Source organism: Exophiala dermatitidis, assembly GCF_000230625.1.
Source record: "Exophiala dermatitidis NIH/UT8656 unplaced genomic scaffold supercont1.7, whole genome shotgun sequence".
NCBI lineage: Eukaryota > Fungi > Ascomycota > Eurotiomycetes > Chaetothyriales > Herpotrichiellaceae > Exophiala > Exophiala dermatitidis.
Window position 1 is genome coordinate 1,534,124 of NW_008751652.1, and position 18,349 is coordinate 1,552,472.

At 53.4% G+C, this 18,349-nt stretch overlaps 6 protein-coding genes across 6 annotated transcripts; 4 read left to right on the plus strand and 2 right to left on the minus strand.

Moving 5' to 3' along the window:
• Nucleotides 1-568: 568 nt before the first annotated feature.
• Nucleotides 569-1,933, plus strand: HMPREF1120_08378 (uncharacterized protein; the record flags this gene model as incomplete). Its single annotated transcript, XM_009162629.1, has 3 exons — nt 569-619; nt 704-1,287; nt 1,357-1,933. 3 exons carry the CDS (start codon nt 569-571, stop codon nt 1,931-1,933), a joined length of 1,212 nt encoding a protein of 403 aa, XP_009160877.1.
• A 734-nt stretch (nt 1,934-2,667) lies between these two features.
• Nucleotides 2,668-4,488, plus strand: HMPREF1120_08379 (uncharacterized protein; the record flags this gene model as incomplete). Its single annotated transcript, XM_009162630.1, has 1 exon — nt 2,668-4,488. One exon carries the CDS (start codon nt 2,668-2,670, stop codon nt 4,486-4,488), a length of 1,821 nt encoding a protein of 606 aa, XP_009160878.1.
• On the minus strand, nt 3,782-6,843 carry HMPREF1120_08380 (DNA polymerase epsilon subunit 3). The gene is made up of 2 exons (XM_009162631.1): nt 6,156-6,843; nt 3,782-6,048 (listed from the first exon to the last, which is right to left on the minus strand). Exons 1-2 carry the CDS (start codon nt 6,312-6,314, stop codon nt 5,206-5,208), a joined length of 1,002 nt encoding a protein of 333 aa, XP_009160879.1. The 5' UTR covers nt 6,315-6,843; the 3' UTR covers nt 3,782-5,205.
• A 118-nt stretch (nt 6,844-6,961) lies between these two features.
• On the minus strand, nt 6,962-9,217 carry HMPREF1120_08381 (uncharacterized protein). The gene is made up of 4 exons (XM_009162632.1): nt 9,114-9,217; nt 8,887-9,060; nt 8,745-8,839; nt 6,962-8,690 (listed from the first exon to the last, which is right to left on the minus strand). Exons 2-4 carry the CDS (start codon nt 8,897-8,899, stop codon nt 7,140-7,142), a joined length of 1,659 nt encoding a protein of 552 aa, XP_009160880.1. The 5' UTR covers nt 8,900-9,060; nt 9,114-9,217; the 3' UTR covers nt 6,962-7,139.
• A 29-nt stretch (nt 9,218-9,246) lies between these two features.
• On the plus strand, nt 9,247-11,204 carry HMPREF1120_08382 (glycerol 3-phosphatase 1). The gene is made up of 3 exons (XM_009162633.1): nt 9,247-9,464; nt 9,522-9,677; nt 9,739-11,204. Exons 1-3 carry the CDS (start codon nt 9,386-9,388, stop codon nt 10,224-10,226), a joined length of 723 nt encoding a protein of 240 aa, XP_009160881.1. The 5' UTR covers nt 9,247-9,385; the 3' UTR covers nt 10,227-11,204.
• Nucleotides 11,205-12,924: 1,720 nt separating this feature from the next.
• On the plus strand, nt 12,925-18,076 carry HMPREF1120_08383 (uncharacterized protein). Its single transcript, XM_009162634.1, has 3 exons — nt 12,925-13,340; nt 13,432-15,613; nt 15,667-18,076. Exons 2-3 carry the CDS (start codon nt 15,152-15,154, stop codon nt 17,437-17,439), a joined length of 2,235 nt encoding a protein of 744 aa, XP_009160882.1. The 5' UTR covers nt 12,925-13,340; nt 13,432-15,151; the 3' UTR covers nt 17,440-18,076.
• Nucleotides 18,077-18,349: the final 273 nt, after the last annotated feature.

Consider the following 18,349-nt stretch of genomic DNA (forward strand, 5'->3'; position numbering starts at 1 on the left):
GAGTAGCAGGACGAGTAGGCGTAGTAGGAGCAGGACGAGTAGGCGTAGTAGGAGTAGGACGAGTAGGCGTAGTAGGAGCAGGACGAGTAGGTAGACGTATTGGTTCCATATCGATCCTGAATTGATTCCAAACCAGTTCTCTCGCAACGCGTAGCAGGAGCAAGTATTCGAGACGTACAGTCGATAGGGTGTCTCGTACGCACCAAATGCAGCCCTGAAGCAACTCTATATCGAGCGTATATCAGTTGCAATGCGCACTGTAATTGATTTGGAAGTTCCAGGAGGCCTCCCGTACGTCACGTATTGTCATGCACGTGCAAGCCGCGCTTTCTAGCTGCCTATTATAGTATAGTCTCTACGGGCCCACTTTATTGGCATAAAACGAGACCTGGCCACTGTAGTACGATCTGACCTGACTGAGGAATCGCGGAGGAACTTCCAGCATTTGTTACGCTGTCATCTTGTTCCGCTAAATAGAGGATCTGGCTCACACCCCAAGAGTCGAAACGGTTCAACTTGAGCTACTACTTATTACGTTCCTTTTTTCTCTGCTCGTCCGTTGTTCATCATGTCGATCGCTCCGATAATCACGTTCAAGGCCGGACTTTGTGAGCTTGATGTAAGTATTGTAGCCTCTTCCTCGACATTCGGCTCTACATTGCTTGTCCTCACGCCACAGATAACAACGACTGACCTCTAATAGACGAGCTCCTCTCCTCCCAGAGTCAAACCTCTCCCGACCCCCGGATACCTATACCTCTACGCGGAAGATGAACTTTTGCATCTGTGTTGGCGTCCACGGACCGCTCCCTTGGATCGGCCTGAATTGGATCTATTGATGCTCCCTGGCGATGGCTCGTTCGTGCCCTACCACCCCTCTAGCGCGGAGAATCCCTCAAACCCCAAGAAGCCTACCGATGGAAGAATATACGTGCTCAAATTCTCGTCGAGCTCACAACGATATCTGTTCTGGCTACAGTCTCGAAGTCAGCATCCACAGGGCGACCCCGCATGGTTCAGCGCTCGAGATTTGAAGCTGGGCCAGATTGTGAACAACCTGTTACAGGGCGAAGAGGTGGACGTCCAACAACAAATGGCAGAGCTGCCGAAGGACCAGAACCCGCCGGACGACGACGATGATGAACCGATGGAGGAAGTGGAGGGCACAGATCACCGCATCAACAGACGTCCGTCTCAAGGACCTGGGGCAGGACCCGATGCCACTGGTGGCGATTTCCGTGAAGAGGGAGAAGAGTCTAGAGAAGGGGGAGCCGAAGGCGGAAGAGCGTAGGTAATACGCCCGCGCCGTGGCCGTTGTGCCAGCAACTTGAGACACGATCGACTGACTTGGAGCAGCGCTGCTGCTACGGATGCAAACGCCATAATCCAGAACTTCATCCAATCGCTAGGGAACAGTGCAGGGAACAATGCCAACAATCAAGGCAACGAATCATCCCCTCAGGAGAAGCTCTTCACAACTCTTGCAGACTTGCTCACCCCGGCCGCCACGATACCGTGGATTGATTCGGCAGACGCCAAACTTGTCGACGGGCTACTTCAGTATTTACCCCCTGCGTTGGTTACTTTGGCTCAAGAGGCAGACGACATGTCGGCTTTGAATACAGACCACGCTTCAATCGAAGCAGCAGAACAAGCACTCAGTCTCGACCAGAAAAAGGACATTCTGCGAAGGGTCTTGCGGTCCCCGCAGTTCTCGCAAAGTCTATCAAGCTTGACCATTGCCCTGCGTGATGGTGGCTTGCCTAGTATCAGTGAAGCCCTCGACATCCCTGTCGGAAATGGAGGTTACATGAGGAGAGGAGGCGTGCCGTTAGGCGGTGGCGAAGCCGTCGAAGTCTTCCTGCAGGGAGTCAAAGACAAGGTCACCAAGGAAAAGGACAATGAAGGTGGAGATCGTATGGACACGGAATAGCCCTCCAGACTACTTCCTCAATTCAGGCACATGTTTCTCGGGTATTCCCAACTTTTGTCGCCACGCAACTTGACCGCCCGGTCCAAGGTCTTGTTCGCATTCAGCTTCGTACAAAGGGTCAGCTGGTCATGAGAAACATTCCGGAAAGTCCAATCATGCCTGTAGTATTTGTTCATGGAACTCTGTCCTACGGCATAATTCGATTCGAGCCCATGTGTACACGACGCTCTCCAAAGCTGAACCTGTAGGGTCCGAGCAGATTACAAGTCAAGAGAAGTACAGTTGTCATCAGCTTGCGGCCTGACACGGCTGGTCTATGCCGTTTAGAGTTAAAAGGGAAATGATGCACTGCCATGGGCTCAATGTAGTGGTAGCAAGTGGAGGATCGTCGTCCACTGACTGATACCTTTGGGACGACGACAAGGACTGTTCCAGGTTTACTTGAAGCCGTCGGCCACGGTCTCATTTTGGACATGAGACTACTTATGGAAGAAATGATGTTGACTCTGACGTGAACTGGACTGGACTGTGATCCCGCTATCTCACTGACTTGATACGACTACAAGTCCGGCCATTCACCATTGCATTGTCAATTTCCATAAGCAATAATCGGACGGTAGGTAGGTACCCAGGTACACATATACAGGAAGTCGGCCAGCAATTATCTCCCTCCACCAACGAAATTGGAAACATAGTAGGACACGATACCAGTGGCCAGCAGGCCACGTTTGGACATGGACATGGACAACAGAGACAGAGGAAGGCCATATATATTCCCACCAATACCGCAGTCGTGTCCATTCACTATTTGCCGCCTGTCTCACGAGCACAATGGATCGTCCGAGGATGGACACGCCGCCCGTTCGGGTTGGTGGCTGATCCGCGAGCATGACGAGTATGGAGAGTATCCTCATATCTACGCAAAGATCTGTCGAATAACGATGACGACAAATCAATCTCAATCTCGGCAGGCTGCCGTTAGAGATGGCAGTGCGCCTGTTGGATCTGTTGGATCTAGCAGGTCCAAGAAAGGCAACAAGCCAGAGCCAGAGACGCTGACGGGCGACGGCGGCGAAGGAAACCGTCACTCCTACTCCGAGGTTATTGTCCTCAGCGACACGGGCTGTGGAACAGAGGTTTCCAACGATCCAGGGAGTCATGACCATAGTCATGGATCGTGTCTTACTGCCCCTGCTGCTACTACTGCCGATGATAATACCGCCGAAAGGGGCCACCGGCGCCGCCAACCAGCTGTATGGAATCTAGGCACGTTTCTCGAATACACACTCAACCCAGGCGGACGAATTCCATATCTCGTCATAACCACGCAATGTCACTATGATCACATCATGGGCATTTGGAAGCTACCACCACCGCCAAGGAGGTATCTGCTGAGGCAGCCTTCCGAACCCTCGCAGCTGCTGCAGGAACAGAGCGAGAGCTACAAAAACACTGTGCTTGAGGGGAGAGATGGTGGTAAGGATAGTATGGCACTGGCATCGTTCGACCAAAAACATCGAGCGCTACCGCAGCCCACGACGACGACAATGACGACAATACTCGCTTCGTCGCGTGCGAAACATTCTGTCACACCGTACTCCAATCTCCAGCGATACAGCCTCTGTGAGAAACTAGGTCTCCAGGCTCCCCGGTACGCCGTGGGTATATGGGCTCAAGACATGCAACGGGTCGTGTATACGCCGCCGCCACCGTCGCCGTCTGCTGACTCAGGCGGAGGAAGAGACGAAGATGATGACGCGGAGGATGGCGCGGTCAACATCTCTACGGGGATAACAATTCTACATACGCCAGGCCACACTCCGGACTCGTTGGCGTGGTATGATGAGGGTACGCGGACCCTATGTGTTGGCGACAGTTTCTATTTGAAACAAACAGGAACAACTCGCTCGGCCGCCTGGGGCCCGGAGCCGCCCATGCCTATAATGTTCAATATGGATAGTCTCCTCGCGAGTTGGTGGGAGAGCGCTAAGAAGATCCTGGATTTTGTAAAACAGAAGAACAATGTCGGCTCTTGTGAAGACGACGAGGAAGACGGCTGGGTCCTCGTCAACACTAAATCCCCTTTTGACTCCTACGCCTCTACTAAGGCATCCTCCCGCCCAGCCCGCGTCAGGCTCTGCGCAGCACATACCACCGCCTTGGTAGATGCCGAGGCCGCAATTTGTGCCGCCATGTCGTTCATGAGACGGATCTTGCGCGACGAAGTTCCGTGCAAGCGTGTTTCCGATGCTCGAAGAAGGGGAGAGGAGCGATGGCTATGGGATGATGATCTTCAGCCTAATAAGCATGACAGAGACGGACTTGGCCATCATGATGAAGAAGACGCAGGTGGATCGGGACGCCGTCAAGGCAAGAAAGGAAAAGTAGACAGAGACGAAGAAGGCATCGACGTTAAGGGTCCGAACTGCAACATTGATACCTTTGGTGAGTATGCTTACAGTGTCCTGGCGCCTCTCGGCGTTATTGAAAAGGGGAGAAGACGGATACCCAAAGATGAATGGGGATTGGCAGAGACAAAAGCGGCGGAGACGTAGAAGAGCATGATACAGACTGGACGCAGGGTAAGCATGGCTGTAGACGTGCTCAAACGTTGGCACTGGTACTGGTACATACAATGCCTCGGACTATTCGGCACATGCAAAGCCGGCGCCATTGCAGTTTCCTCCTAGTCCTCGTGTACTATAGCCAACTCCAATGCCTCTGCCTGCTTCAGGAAGATAAAGGCCGGGTTACGAAAGGCTTTGAAGAGGGACCAGCATTTGCGTCGGCTGATGCCATGTCAACGGGTTTATCCAACCACTGTACACCCTGAGCTTCAAGTTACAATGCAATCATGCCGCTAAGTCACTTGCCACGCAAGGCAAAGCCAAGCGAATGGGGCGTAAAGATGCAATAGTGACTGGGCCACATAGCGCTCTTTGTAAGTTGTTCTGGCTAGCCTTCCGCTGCTCTCGTCATGCCGCATAAAGTACTGTACCTGGGCACAGCGATCATGCGCAATGGTCTGCGTAGGATGAAGATTTTCACGATTCTGTGCCACCGGCGGCCATGTTCGGAGCATAGAGCAGGACTCTTGTTTGCCGGAAAGTGATCCAATGGGACAAACAGGTGACCTCTCATAAAGCGTAGACATGTGAGGATTGGTGATATACGTCGTGGTCACCGGCAGCTGCGAGGAGCAGAAACTTGGAAGAGGCCCTAATGACGGCAAAAAGCGATGTAAGAACAGATGAAGAACCCAAGGCAGAAACTCAATCGCTTTCATCCTCGCTTCCGACATCCACGTCCCGCCCCGGTATAAGTGGCCTTCGCGTGCCGTTGGAGCGGTGTCTGCCGTCCACATCCTCCACGGAGTCGACTTCTTCATCGTGGTCATCTTGGTCATCTTCGACATCCTCATCTTCCTGGTCGTCTTGTTCATCCTCTTCATCCTCTTCTTCTGGTTCTTCGTCTTCATCATCCTCATCTCCGTGCCCCGATTCTTCGGCGGCTGTATCTCCGCCCTCGACCTCGGACTCGGTCGCGGATGCTCTGGCCTTCCCGTTCGCGACAGACTGACTGGACTTACTCTTCCGCTTCGACTTCTCAGTATGTTCGGAGTCAAAGTTGTCCTCACCGCCCGTCCCATTGAGCTGCTGCTCGAGCAATCGTTCGTCGTCATCGACATTTTCTTCTTCTTCGCTTGCCCTCCTTGCCTTTTTGCTGCTGGGCTCTCCCCTCTCTGCCTCATCGTCGCCATCCGCGGCCAAACTCTCCCGCGCCTTCATTTTGTCACGGTATCCCTTTCTCTTGCGCTGGAGAATTTTCTCGTAAGCCTCCAGTTCGCGCTCGAGCCGACCACCTAACCGGCCGTCTTTTCCCACAGCACCCAGCTCCATGACACCATCCATTTCAATCTCCTTAAGTGCCTTGAGTACGTCTTGGGGGCCGATAGTCTTCTTTGTCGTTTGCTCGTTCGCATGATGTGCCAGGTACGAGATGAAAACAGTGGCCGACTTCGCTATGGCAAGAGTCGCGTCTTTCTGGATGGACGTGTTGGGTGGGAGTACGCCGCGGGCAAGCCGGGATACGAGCGTTCGTGGCAGTAGAAGATCCTGAATTCAACGTTAACAATAGTCGCCAACTTTCATTGTGATATTCTGCGAGCCATATCTCAAGACAGGTGCCGTGCGCCTCCAATAAGGGGGTTTTGTTCACGTACATCAATGCTCACGCCGTCATCTTGTTTTCCTCCGCCTGATTGACGCGACGATTTGGCCTGTGCAGTGTTGGATGAAGTGGTTGCATTTGACACCATAGACACATCGCCATTGGCATCAGTGGCCGCTGCTGTCGAGGCATTGCTTTTCCGTGGCGGCATGGCTGCATTCGGTCCGGTTCGGTACAAACAGCTCGAAGTTGCCTCTCCAGGCGACCAGGTTCCTCTCTTCTCTTCTCCTTGTATCTGGCTCTGGCTTGGCCCTTTCAGTGACCGAAATGGCGGGGCAAGGCAATTTTTAGTCGATTCTGGTTCACTGCAGCGGCTTGTAATTTTCTTAACAAGGATGGCTTCGGTGTCTGGTGGTGATCCGGCAAGAAATTCAGGTAGTCTCTGTTGTACAGTCCCTTTGAGGATTCAAGCGACAACGCTGGCGGTTGCTCGACCTGGGGCAGAGAGAATTCGAGAGACAGGTGTACTTGTGTTCGGACGGGCTGAGTTTTTGCTGGGCTGTGGCTACTCAGCCTATTCGAGTCTCAGTCAATAACTGTGTCGAGGCGTAAATATCTAGTAGTATGGGAAGTCTGAAAGCACGGTGTCTGCAAGTATATCTCCGCCTGTTGAAGAAACGCGGTCGACGTCTGGCCCAGACGCGCCCGCGGTGATGAAAATGGAAACGCGTATAAAATCAATTTATCTTGCGGGCACTTCAAAGTTCCCTCCGCACATGTACCACTGCCCCTACCATCACTGATTTCTTCTTAATACTTCTACAATACTCACTTTCCTGAGATCTGGTTCATGATCGTGGCAATCGGTTTACCCAACCCCGATGATCTTGGACAGTTACTGGCAAAGAACAGAGTTTTACACTTTTAGAAATCACTGTATTCAAATGCCTCTCGAAGATTCAGTACCTTTTGGTTATCATTTTCCCTCCCGAACGCCGTGCATGCATCTAAAGTATACTCATGTCCTGCGACGTCGTCATGATTCCACTTGCATAGCATCGTTGGCGGCCGAGTCTGTCTTTGAGTCTTCTCCGTCGCCCCACAGTCCCTCCAGTTTGAACTCAGCTGCCCATTCCTTGACAATGACCTTGTGATCTGCCCCGACAGCCGCGGCTTTATCACCGCCCTCGGCCACGGCCATCTCAGTGTCGTCCGTCACCTTGAGAACAGGCGGATCGACCCAGCCCTGGATTCTCCCATCTCTCCAATCCGTGATCACCGTCATGGCTGCTGCGTTGAGGTTGGGCACACCGCCTCGACCGAGCCTGCCTCGCTTCCGAGCCACTTGCACAAGGAAATCATTCGTGGTATCACCATGGGCAAAGGGGCCCAGGGCGACGACTCCATAGTGGCCTAGCAGCTTCTCATAAAGCGCTGGGGACGTCGATAAGCGTGACATCAGGAGGTTCACAGCAGGGATTGGATCTGAAATCTGCTTAGGTGGAAGAGCATTAAGCAAGATCAAACGCGCCTCATGTTCCGCTCTCCGCCGCTCCCGGTCCTGCTTGTTCTCCCCGTCAACTGTCGACGGGAAGACAATTCCAGGCGAGTCCAGGATTTTCAATTTACTGTCGACCTTGACTTCTCTCAGACTCGTGGTCACTCCGGCCTCGGAGCCAACAGGACATGCGAAGCTCTGCGTTCCCTTGTTCAGACGAGAGGTGAGCGCATTGATGACGGACGATTTTCCGACGTTAGGGTAGCCTATGACGCCGACTGAAATGGACCGCTTGAGCTGCTTCGAAGCCGCATATGATTTGAGAGCGCGGAGGAGCGTCTCCGACGTAGCCTTGAGCGTGAGCTGTTTGTGGTCGAATGTCTGCGCGTTAGAAGCAGGTGTCGAAGCACGTAAGGGAATGGTGGGGAAATATCGTCGTAGATGCGTAAGCCACCCCTTCAGAACGGGCGGCGGGACCAGATCAATCTTGTTCAGCACGAGGATAAGTCGTTTCGAGCCCCCCTCGGCGGACATGACCTGTCGTTCGACTTCGCGAGACCGCGTGCCCTCCGGGTCCCGAGCATCGAGCACGTACAAAACCACATCCGCAGCGTCCAAGACTTGCTTGAAGATTTTATCAAAAGCTTTCCGTGACTGGTCTGGATTCCTATGATCGACCGCCACGGTTTCGGAGAGCTGAACCCCGGCTTCATCATCTTCGTCACTGTCTGAAGCCAGGTCGCCCTCGAGAGCGCCTTTGTCGAACTCGGCCGCGCGGGCTTGGGCAGAAGCCACTAACGCAGCTAACGGATTCGTGGCATCGGCGGTGTCATCTTCGTCCATTTCTTCATCTTCAAGAAGGTCATCGTCGTCTTCGTCCATCAGGTCGTCCTCGTCATGCTCAGGCGCCTCGTTCGTCGGCTGGTCCTTGCCGGTTTTCTTTTTATCTTTGGCTGCATCTCGTAATCTCTGCGCCTGTTCTGCTTTCTGTCTCTTCTTCTCCTCAATCTCTTCAAGAATCTTCTCTTTGAAAGGGAACAGGTTGGGGATGCCAGGGTCCTTCTTTAAGCGGGACTTCCATTGGGGATTCTGTAGGCTGTGAGTAAAAGCACCCTCCATCCAGGATTGGCTAGATTCTCCTACCTTTTTGGCTTCTTTCTTCAGTTTCCGCTGTTTCGCTGCACTCGCCTTTTCGATTTTGTGTCTCAGTCGCACGGGGGTGCGCTTCGACTTTGAAACTAAGGAAGGTCAGACAGATAAAAAGGGCGACACAGAGTAGACTTACATGACTTCACCATCTTGAAGACTCAGCACAGCGCGATCGCTGCAGCAGACAGTCTATCGAAAATGGCTGGTTCTGTATTGCGGCGCTTTCAATTTGTTCTCGAACGCCCTTCGAAAAAAGTTGCAGACGGCGGGAAACTGGATCGTTTGCCGATGCATTTAGTACTATTCGGGACTAGTGGAGGCTTAGTAAGACACTACACTGCAATGAGACGTCGCATCACGTGCATTTGTACAATGAAGGCGAGACCACTGATAGTGCGGCTGGACTATCGGCTCCGTCCATATCGGGTAACCTCGCCGATGGCGATGAGGAATTAGTTAAAACTCGAGAGGTGTTAGGTAACCCCCATTTATACATTGTACATATAGCAGCAACTCAGCAATTCTACTCTTATAGACAAGGCATCACAGGATAGACCTGCTGGCTCTAGCTACCTCATCAAGCACTACAACTGAATTTTCTTCTCTGTTTAGAAAAGAGAGAGGGAAGGAAGACCATGGGTTCTGTCTCGGAGGACTCTTTCTCGGCGCCGCCCCAGGTCGTTTCAGCCGACGGGTTGCTAGTCGACTTTGACGGTGAGCGAGTTGCCAGCTTCTACTATTGACCGTCGTATCTGACATGATGAGATAAAGGAACCATAATCGACAGCACAGAAGCAATTGTCAAACACTGGCACAAGCAGGGTGAATTGATGGGAGTCGATCCCAACGTCATCCTTGCTACTTCACATGGGCGACGAAGCATCGATACCTTCAAGATCTACGACGCATCCAAGGCAAACTGGGATTGTAAGATTGGCTTCCCAAAAGTTAACAGGGTCTTTTACCCGCGGCTAAACATTTCCCATAGATATCAGCCACCAGGAAGGTCTGATTCCCAAGGAATACGGCCAAAATGCGGTGGATATTCCTGGTGCTCGCAAACTACTGGAAAGTCTCGAGGCCGTCAATGCGCCATGGGCGGTGGTGACCTCGGGTACCCGGGCACTCCTCACTGGCTGGATTGAAGTGCTGAAGCTCGCCCATCCTCGTTGTGTCGTAGTGGCAGAGGATGTGGAGGAGGGCAAGCCTCACCCAGAATGTTATCTGCTCGGTCGCCAGAGACTGGGGTTGAAAGAGGACGCTCGCATGATCGTTATCGAAGATGCGCCGTCAGGCGTCCGTGCAGGTAAGGCCGCTGGCTTCAAGGTCATTGGCCTCACGACAACGCACACGATTGGCCAGTTAAAGGAAGCGGGGGCCGACTGGATTGTGCGAGACCTGAGAAGTGTCAGTCTGAAGAGTTTTGCGGATGGAGTCGTACAGATCGAGATCACCAATGCCTTGGTCAGTGCATAGCTTAGGTGTCTTTGATGTGTCTTCTGCCCTGAGAACATGTGAGCATGGTGTATGGCGTTTGGTCAGAGCGAGAGCAAATGGGGTTTTCGAGCTAGCCTTCCGCATATAGACGACGGCTAGAGCGGCCATGGCGAGGAGAGGGCCGCATGACCCTGCTTCTCCATTATTCGAGCCACAGCCGACGGATCATGATATGGCAGATGTGGACGATTTGTCCACTTTTCTGAACGGTGTACTGTAAAAGGTGTGATCGGCGGTAGAACTCCGGTCGCATTCAACAGGTTCGTCTGGCTGGACGTCGTTCCTCGAACAGCACTTTTTCATACCTCTGGTGTGAAGGCGGTGATTGACAGTACCTGCATAAGGCTTCTGGATGCTGTCACGCTGTCAGGGCCGGCGACGTTCGCTGCAGGGTCCCACGCCTACGGCTGCGCAACGTGGGAAGCATAGGTACGTACCCGGCACATGTGCAACCTCTGTGCAGCAGTTGGAGGGCAACCAAGACCAAAAAAAGAGGCTTGCGACCCGGAGGCAAATCAGGTCGGCCACAGCGATGTGTCACTCACTGGTTGATGAGGTGATGGCCGAGGATGAATTGGACAAAGCGTCGACCATGATGGTCAATGCTGCGCTGGAGCTGCGGATAGCAGATGATACCTCCCACCTGTGCCTCCTACCTACTAGAGTAGGCGATGGCAGCTGTCAGGCCTTGCGAGGAGACCCAAGTAAAGTCATGCCGTATGGATATTACCCTCGCCTCTTGCTCTTTGATCGCAGCACCGGGACATGAAGCTGTTGTCTGTACATGTGTGGTCGGAAAGGACGGCGATCAGAGCACTCACCGAATTGTGCCTAACTGAGTTTGTCTTATCGCGCGAGGTCGCCGTAGTCTATAGTGACAACAAGCTTCTAAGTCCAGAGAAGCATATGGGAAGAGTATTCTCGAGTACAGGAGCAACGTCGTCCACAGCGAGCAAGTTCGCGAGGAGAGGCCAAGTCTTGTTGACGACCACGTCGCGAATACGCGACGGCCGCAAGTCTCAAGCAGAGAAGCCGATCATTGGTTCCTGCGAGAAGCGAGGTGAATCGGAGACGACTCGGATTCAGCTTGTTCAAGAAGCTAGAGAAGAGCCCGTCGTTGGCCTCATTCAGCTGCTAACCGAACTTGTTGAACGACAAGAGTCGCCGTCCTCTGCAGTAGTACTGTAACGATCTACACAAAGACCGTCGCTAAAAGAAAGACTAAGTTGAAGACGGAGATCGTTGGCGGTGCTGGCGGTGCGGAACTTGAATGGCAGGGCTGCTATGGGAAGTTCGGAAAGCGCAGATTTCTCTGCGCTTTTTCGGATGCACTAAGAACCTGCCCCGATGGCGCACCTGGAGATTGGTGTTTCTGATTTGTGTCGCCGGCAGTCCTGGCATTCCTCGTTGGCGGTAGTAGTGATGGCGGTGGCTGTGGTGTCCAGCAGCAGAAGGCAGGGCTGAACTTGAATGCTCTGTGCAAAAATCAACTGGACGTGTCGCAGAATCTCGGGAATCGATCAATTCCCAGGTTCCTTTCGAATCAACTAATTTACCCCTGCGTTACGCAGTTCTCCTACTCTTGTGATGAAGGCCTGTATCTGCAGCATCTAGTCGCGCGTCTCAGAGGCACAGCCAAAGAGCAGTGGCGAGGCTCCCTTGTTCAGAAAGCGTGTAACGGTTAGGCATGGATGGGCAATAATGGTGGATTTGTGATCCCGGCCGCATATGGCCTGGGGGTGCTCTTGCGGCGATGGATGCTAAGTGGTCGGCTTCGATCAGCGACGGCCAGCCCTGATCAGGCTGTCTCAACCACAGCAGGAGTCTGTGCAGGGGCGTAATTGTGTACTCCAAAGTTCAGCTGGTTCGAAAGTCCCGGAGCTGGAATTCGGGCGCCACAAATGCAGGTACCAAATTGTGTTATGCAGCAGTAGGCTCCTCTTCTATTTTGCAGTCTCGTGCAGGGATACACACCCTGTTTGCTGTCTTCATTGGGAGTCGAAGTGAGCGCAATCAAGGTGAAATACTACTGCGTCTTCTGGCGTCCGCAAGGGCGGCGAGGGCTCCGTAGGCGACACTGGCAGCCTCCAAGTGTTGAGTGTCAGTGCCACGAACCGAGACGATCGTCCGAAATTCGCGGCTGTCGATTGAGTTCGATGCAAACCCCTTTCAAGGGAGGTCCAATCTCACACAGTAAGTGATACATCCACAGACTGGTCCAAGATCGGTGGAGATGAGATGATGATAGGGTTTGTTGCATGACCATGGTCGCAGCAGCTGAGCACTTGGTACAGGCGCCGCGCTACCAACATCATGGGCTCTCCTGCTGGCCGTGTAGCCTTCGCGCGCATGATATGGCCATTATTGGTTGAGCCACATGGACAAGAGTGCCCAGGTAAGGTACGTTCAAACGCGGGACCATGTATGGAATACAGCAAGAGTTTGTATAGATGGAATTTAGAGTTTCAACGAGATGCGTAACTTCACCGGGAATTTCAGTTCGGAAACGCTTCCCAGCGGCCGGGCAACCTCAGGGTGGCACCTACACTGCCTGTGGTAGGTGCCTGGGTGTTTTTGTTAGGTGCCCCCGGGTACCTGTTTCCAGCTTGGACCTTCATTTTGGGCGGTCACAACGGCAGTCAGTGTCCCCGTTGAAGGTGAAGGCAGTCACCATCTGTCTGTCTGTCTGTCTGTCTGTCTGTTTGTCTGTTTGTCTGCCTGTCAGGCGCTGAGTTCAGGGTTCGACAGGCGACTTTGCACCCCAAAATGTCCGTGGCTGTCTGCCTTCCGCGTGTTCTGTCCTCCAGTTCGAGGGTTATTTGATTATTACAATTTACCACTGTATTTTTCTACCAGGTACTAGGTACCATGTAGATGCTGGCGCTGTTCCTGCGCATCGCCACACCTCATCTCCCATCCAAGCGCCTCTTGGACCAGGGTTCTTTCGCTTGACCAGGCTGTCTCGATCCCAAGCATCCCCACCCGACGTTCTTTTTGGTCTCTACGGGAGGCGCACAGAGTGCCACAAGGTGCCCTTTGGGCTGAGACCCGCGCCAAACGGGTTAGTTCTGGGCGACCAGGTGGCCTGAGATGGTAAGGATTGTCTGACCTCGCTGTCTTATTTGCATCCCTGCAACCCGCCTGGCTGGAAGGATATCCCGACTGACTGTTGACCTGCCTGCAGTGCCAGCTGCATCCTCCACTGGACCAGACGTCGTGTGTGTGCCGGTTCCTGCATTGGCGCCGAACATCACAGGGAGCACCCTGGAATACGACGCTCATCCAATCCGGAATTATGACGCCGGGCGAGAAATGTGCCCTGCCCTTGACAAGAACAGAGAGATTGCAACATACACGTCGCAAAGCAAGGTGAAGCGAATACCGTTTTCGTTGATGCCGTACCAGTGGGCTGTGATAAACGTGTATCGGCATTGCACTGGCATTGCTACCCGGGGAGTCTAGGCTCCAAGTTCTGGGGTGTCGAGGCACTGTGGACGCCCATGCAGTCGGGTTCTATACCACAGGCACATACGACCAATGCGTATTCGCTACAGTAGGTACTGGGACTGTGCTACGACGACTACTGTACTAGTAGCCGAGCGCCTCATCCGCGGCTCGTTCGGCGGGCGCCTCTGCACAAAGAGCGCTTTGCAACGTTCAGTCGGAGTTTATGCCAGAACAGCAACAGCTGGCCTAGCTATAGCCTATGCCACCTCTCCAGTCCATCGCGACCACCATCACCCCAGCTCCAGGCTCTACCGAGCGCGCGAGACATGCTACTCCTATGGCGACTCGCGAGACACGACGCACGAAATGGCTTGACGGAAGCGACTCCCTCGGCGAGAAGCCCCAGGCTAGACAGGCTCCACTGCGCAGTTACTGGCTTGTGGCTGTCAAGACTGTACAAATCGTATGCCCTGTTCGCCTACGAGTTGGACTCTCCACCACGAGTGGATGCCCCCGGTGGTCTTCGTACTGTCAGTCACTGTACCTGCGCCTGTCCGACGTCCAATGTCTGTCAGCGATTTGACCGGCTCCACTCCCACTACGCTCCGCTCGACACCACAGGCCCAGATGCCTTCCACAGTCGACGAAGAGACAGCGAGCTCGACAGCCTGCATTTTGAGAGCCTGAAAGCTCGACCCTCTTCCGTTGTGAGGCCCTTTCCGTAGGTCCTCGTCTCTGTCCCCAGTCGCTTGATCTATCCTGGGCGATGATCAGGTAGACCCAGTGCGCGCACTGATATCCTCTTTGCTCATCAAATCGCCCAAGCAAGCGAACGTGCGTCTCTGTTGCTCCAGCTGTTTCCCTGTCACCCATCTGCATCATCATCGTCAACTTCTGAAAACCTCTGGCCTCCAACGCTGGACTGGGTCTCTTGCTCTTGTTCTCCGTTTTCCTCGAGACGGATCCCTACCTCACCCTGGTCTTGGAAGGGAGTTAGGTCTCGCCTGATCCCTTGCGGCGCCGCCTCTAAATCTAAATTTCCCGACTTCGTCCATCCTGCCTTAACAGATTCCCATACTACTATCTCGCCCGCCGCTACTCCATCCTTCCCTCCTTGTACCACCACTTCACCATACATCAACCAGGTCACCGGTCTCTCGTCATCTCCCGGCCGTCAACCTGGTTCCAATCTTCGCTTCACGTTCGATCGCATCTTGTCTTGCCCCCTGAGACTCTTTCTTGTCCCAACGTCGGATCTGGAATCGGAGACCCGATTGCGACAGTTGCCTCGTCGCAACCCCCTCCACCTGCTGCCCGGTTGCGCCTTCCGCCATCGACCGACACCTTCTCATTGTGCGCTCTTACATTAGACTCGGTGTCCTTGTACCTCGCCCGTCGATCAAAGAATCAACCTGTCTGGGTTTTATAAAATCCTTTACCGGGGCGGCAATGCTCCGATGTCTGACGGAGCCCACACCCGCTCACAGAGCATGAACATCGAAGACCACCATCAAGAATATTATGACGGAGCACAGAACCACTCTCACGGCATCAGCAACGAAGATCAAGAATACTACAATATGAATTCCTATCTACAAGAGTCTTTTCAGTACTCTCTCCATCAGCAGCCGCAGATGTTTTACCCGGGCGTAACCTACCCCAGCTATATGGTCCAGCCTCAGCTACATGTAGACGACTTTCACCGCTCATACGGCGGATTGGCCGAGTATGCCGAGTTCATGCCTCCGGGGATGATGCAGGAGGACTATGGAGAACCGGAGGAGGTTTCGTCACGGCCCAGACTCACCAAGGAGCAAGTTGAGGTGCTTGAAGCTCAGTTTCAGGCCAACCACAAACCCAATTCTCTGGTCAAGCGGCAGTTAGCCATTCAAACAAACCTGAAGTTCCAGAGAGTGGGGGTAAGTTCGAGCAAGCTGACCGTATGTTGAATTAAAAGCTGACTAGACGACAGAATTGGTTTCAGAACCGTCGGGCAAAGGCGAAGCAGCAAAAGAGACAGGAAGAGTTCGAAGCAAAGAGGAAGGCAGAGAAGAAAGAGGAATCCAAAGAAGAGCAACCCGAAGAAGTTGCTTCCGCCAGCACTCCGAAGCCCGACGCCCAAGCAGAGACCAAGCCTGGGGCGACATCGCCCACGCGTTCGGAGTCTTCCCCATCGAAACTGTCACAGACTGGCTCTCGAAACACGCCATCTCCCATGAAAGCGATAGAGAGGGCCAAGGAAGCCAGCTGGGCGTCACTCCAACGAGCATTAGGGCAGGCCAAGGCAGCGCGAGCTCAGCATTCAACGCAGCCCAGTGTATCCATGGCTCCTCCAGACCTTCCGCCTCAGTCAGCTCCGATGCAACTTCCGCTTCGTTTAAATGGTCCTCATCCCAGTCTTTCTGCTGCGAGTGGCGCAACATGGCCCAACCAATCCGCCAGCACGGCTCCCTATCCTTCGCCAATCACCCTGCAAGACAACTCGTTCGATTTTGGCTTCGACACCGAGCCATCCAACACGTCGAGCCAAGGGACTGATTCGGGCGATCAAATGGCTGACTACATCCACGAGTCCTTCGTCGTGACCCCTGAAGACTGGCAAGAAGCCTTGACCACGCCGAAAGGGATGCCCTTCCAGCAAGATGATCCATCCAGCACCTTGCCTTCTCCTGGGTTGACCATGCCGTCGAACCCAAGCTCTCGGCGAGAATCTACCACGGACGATCTGTCTAATAACTTTGGCAATTTTGCTTTAGCAGGCAGTTCGCCTGGCATGGTGTCGCATCACCGACGTCCTTCTGAGCCTATCCGATCACCCCAGCACGGATCATTAGATATTGCGGCCCGGCGGAAACGACCACGCCCGGCTGCGCTGACCGCGACTTCGCTTAGAAGCCGATCATATGGTGCCTTGAACGCAGTCTCACCTAGTTTCCGGCCCGGGGCGAACAATAGTAGCCCATCTGCTCCTCATACTGTTCGTCATGTCAAGTCAGCCGGTCATAGTCTGAACACACGATATGCGGGTGTTCGCAAATCGAGCTCGGCTCAGCGATCGCCAATGTGCGTAGCCAGCTTCGCGGAAGCCGAAGCTTTCAATCAGTTAATGGCGCAACAAGCGCTTAATGCTCAAACTCTGGCAGAGTTGCCAGCTCCATCACTGTCGCCCGACATCATCACCAACAATCCCATGAACGACCCGCAGAAGAACCCTTTTCTCGCCAGGAACATCGACCCTTACCGCATGCAAGCACCCCAGAACCTCAGCCTCAGGACGGCGTCGCCTCCGCGCACGCCGCTGGGGGGAGAGTCGATGCTGCGAGGACTTTCGCAACAGTCCCTCTGTCCACCAGCTTCAGCCCCGGCACATTACACTTCTTTTCCTGACTATACACCGCCCTACTCGGCCGGCCCACTTACCAACAACAGTTGGTCGGATGCTCCATTGACTTCGCCTGAGATGCCGTCGTTCCCACCCGTGACATATGTACCGTCCCTCGGATACCCAGGACAGGGGCACGGTGATGGTGTCAATGGTCAATTCGCTGGGATTGTTCTCGCCTCAGACCAGCCGCCCGACTTTGCATATAATTCTCAAATGGACCACAAGCAAACGGAGTTTTACATCCAAGAATTTCCCAACCAGAAAGAAGAACACGCTAATATTGCTCAACAACTGTCTCAAGCGAAACCTCGAAACTACGTGTTTGCAAACACTGCGCCGCAAGACTATGCAGGGCCTTAACGACTGAACTCACTGCGAAGATATACCCTTGTTTCGTCGCATTCTGTTTGGTCGGTGTACCAGTACGATTTTTCTGTTTCTTATTTGTGAGCGTTCAGGCCCCCTTGGTGGGGTCAAGTGCCTTTTCGGTTTGGAAGCTGCCCTAGACAGAGGGTATGGATGAAGAGACGGCATACAGGACGCGAGACGGCTGGGCCCTGGGCGTTTTAGCAAGAGCGGGCGAACTGGGCCTTAGATGACGGGCCGAAGCCGGCCGTCTCGGCGATGATGGAATGTGTGGAATGTGCACCAGATGGAAGGAGCATGTAATACGAGGCGCCTACAGTACGGGCATGGACTAAGAGGACAGCCTCCCTGGCAGCAGAGGTCGGATCATTTTGATATTATTATTAATCATTCCAGCTTGGACTCGCATGCAGTGCGGGTAGATAGCGGTTACTAGTCTACTCTACTCGCGACCTGGAAGCAGAGCAGCAGCAGTGCGAGAATAAGATGGGGTCATCTGCTTTGTTGCTGATGCTCCGCTGTGTATCGGCAGATCTTCCAAATGTTTGTAGTAATATCATCGGTCTGAGGGCTCTAGGACTGCATATCGTCATGATGCGGCACCTCATATAATTTCTTTTACCTGGCGCAAGGCGTTCCAATTTATGATGCCCACTTAGCTGTAACAGTCAATTTTGGGGGATGGGACTCATCACAACAACACTAGGATAAGGCAACGGTCGTGCTGATATGAGTGACAAATCTAGAGCTAGTAACCATAATGGACCTTTAATGTCTTGCATCTTTCAGATAGATAATGATTCCTTTATACAGCATTCTATTGATGTGCATTGTTCTAAAGTGAGTGTATCTAGGTCTGTACCTAGTTACTACTAGTAGGTATCTAGCAGCTTAGGTAGTATTC

Excerpts from the sequence above, each read along its gene's own strand:
- HMPREF1120_08382 (XM_009162633.1), top strand. The coding sequence starts at position 9,386 with ATGGGTTCTGTCTCGGAGGACTCTTTCTCGGCGCCGCCCCAGGTCGTT. Across the intron at positions 9,465-9,521 it reads GTTGCTAGTCGACTTTGACG|GAACCATAATCGACAGCACA; the intron begins GTGAGCGAGTTG and ends GATGAGATAAAG. Across the intron at positions 9,678-9,738 it reads ATCCAAGGCAAACTGGGATT|ATATCAGCCACCAGGAAGGT; the intron begins GTAAGATTGGCT and ends CATTTCCCATAG.
- HMPREF1120_08383 (XM_009162634.1), top strand. The coding sequence starts at position 15,152 with ATGTCTGACGGAGCCCACACCCGCTCACAGAGCATGAACATCGAAGAC. Across the intron at positions 15,614-15,666 it reads TGAAGTTCCAGAGAGTGGGG|AATTGGTTTCAGAACCGTCG; the intron begins GTAAGTTCGAGC and ends ACTAGACGACAG.
- HMPREF1120_08380 (XM_009162631.1), bottom strand. The coding sequence starts at position 6,314 with ATGCCGCCACGGAAAAGCAATGCCTCGACAGCAGCGGCCACTGATGCC. Across the intron at positions 6,049-6,155 it reads ATGACGGCGTGAGCATTGAT|GATCTTCTACTGCCACGAAC; the intron begins GTACGTGAACAA and ends CGTTGAATTCAG.
- HMPREF1120_08381 (XM_009162632.1), bottom strand. Across the intron at positions 8,691-8,744 it reads TGAAGAAAGAAGCCAAAAAG|AATCCCCAATGGAAGTCCCG; the intron begins GTAGGAGAATCT and ends CACAGCCTACAG.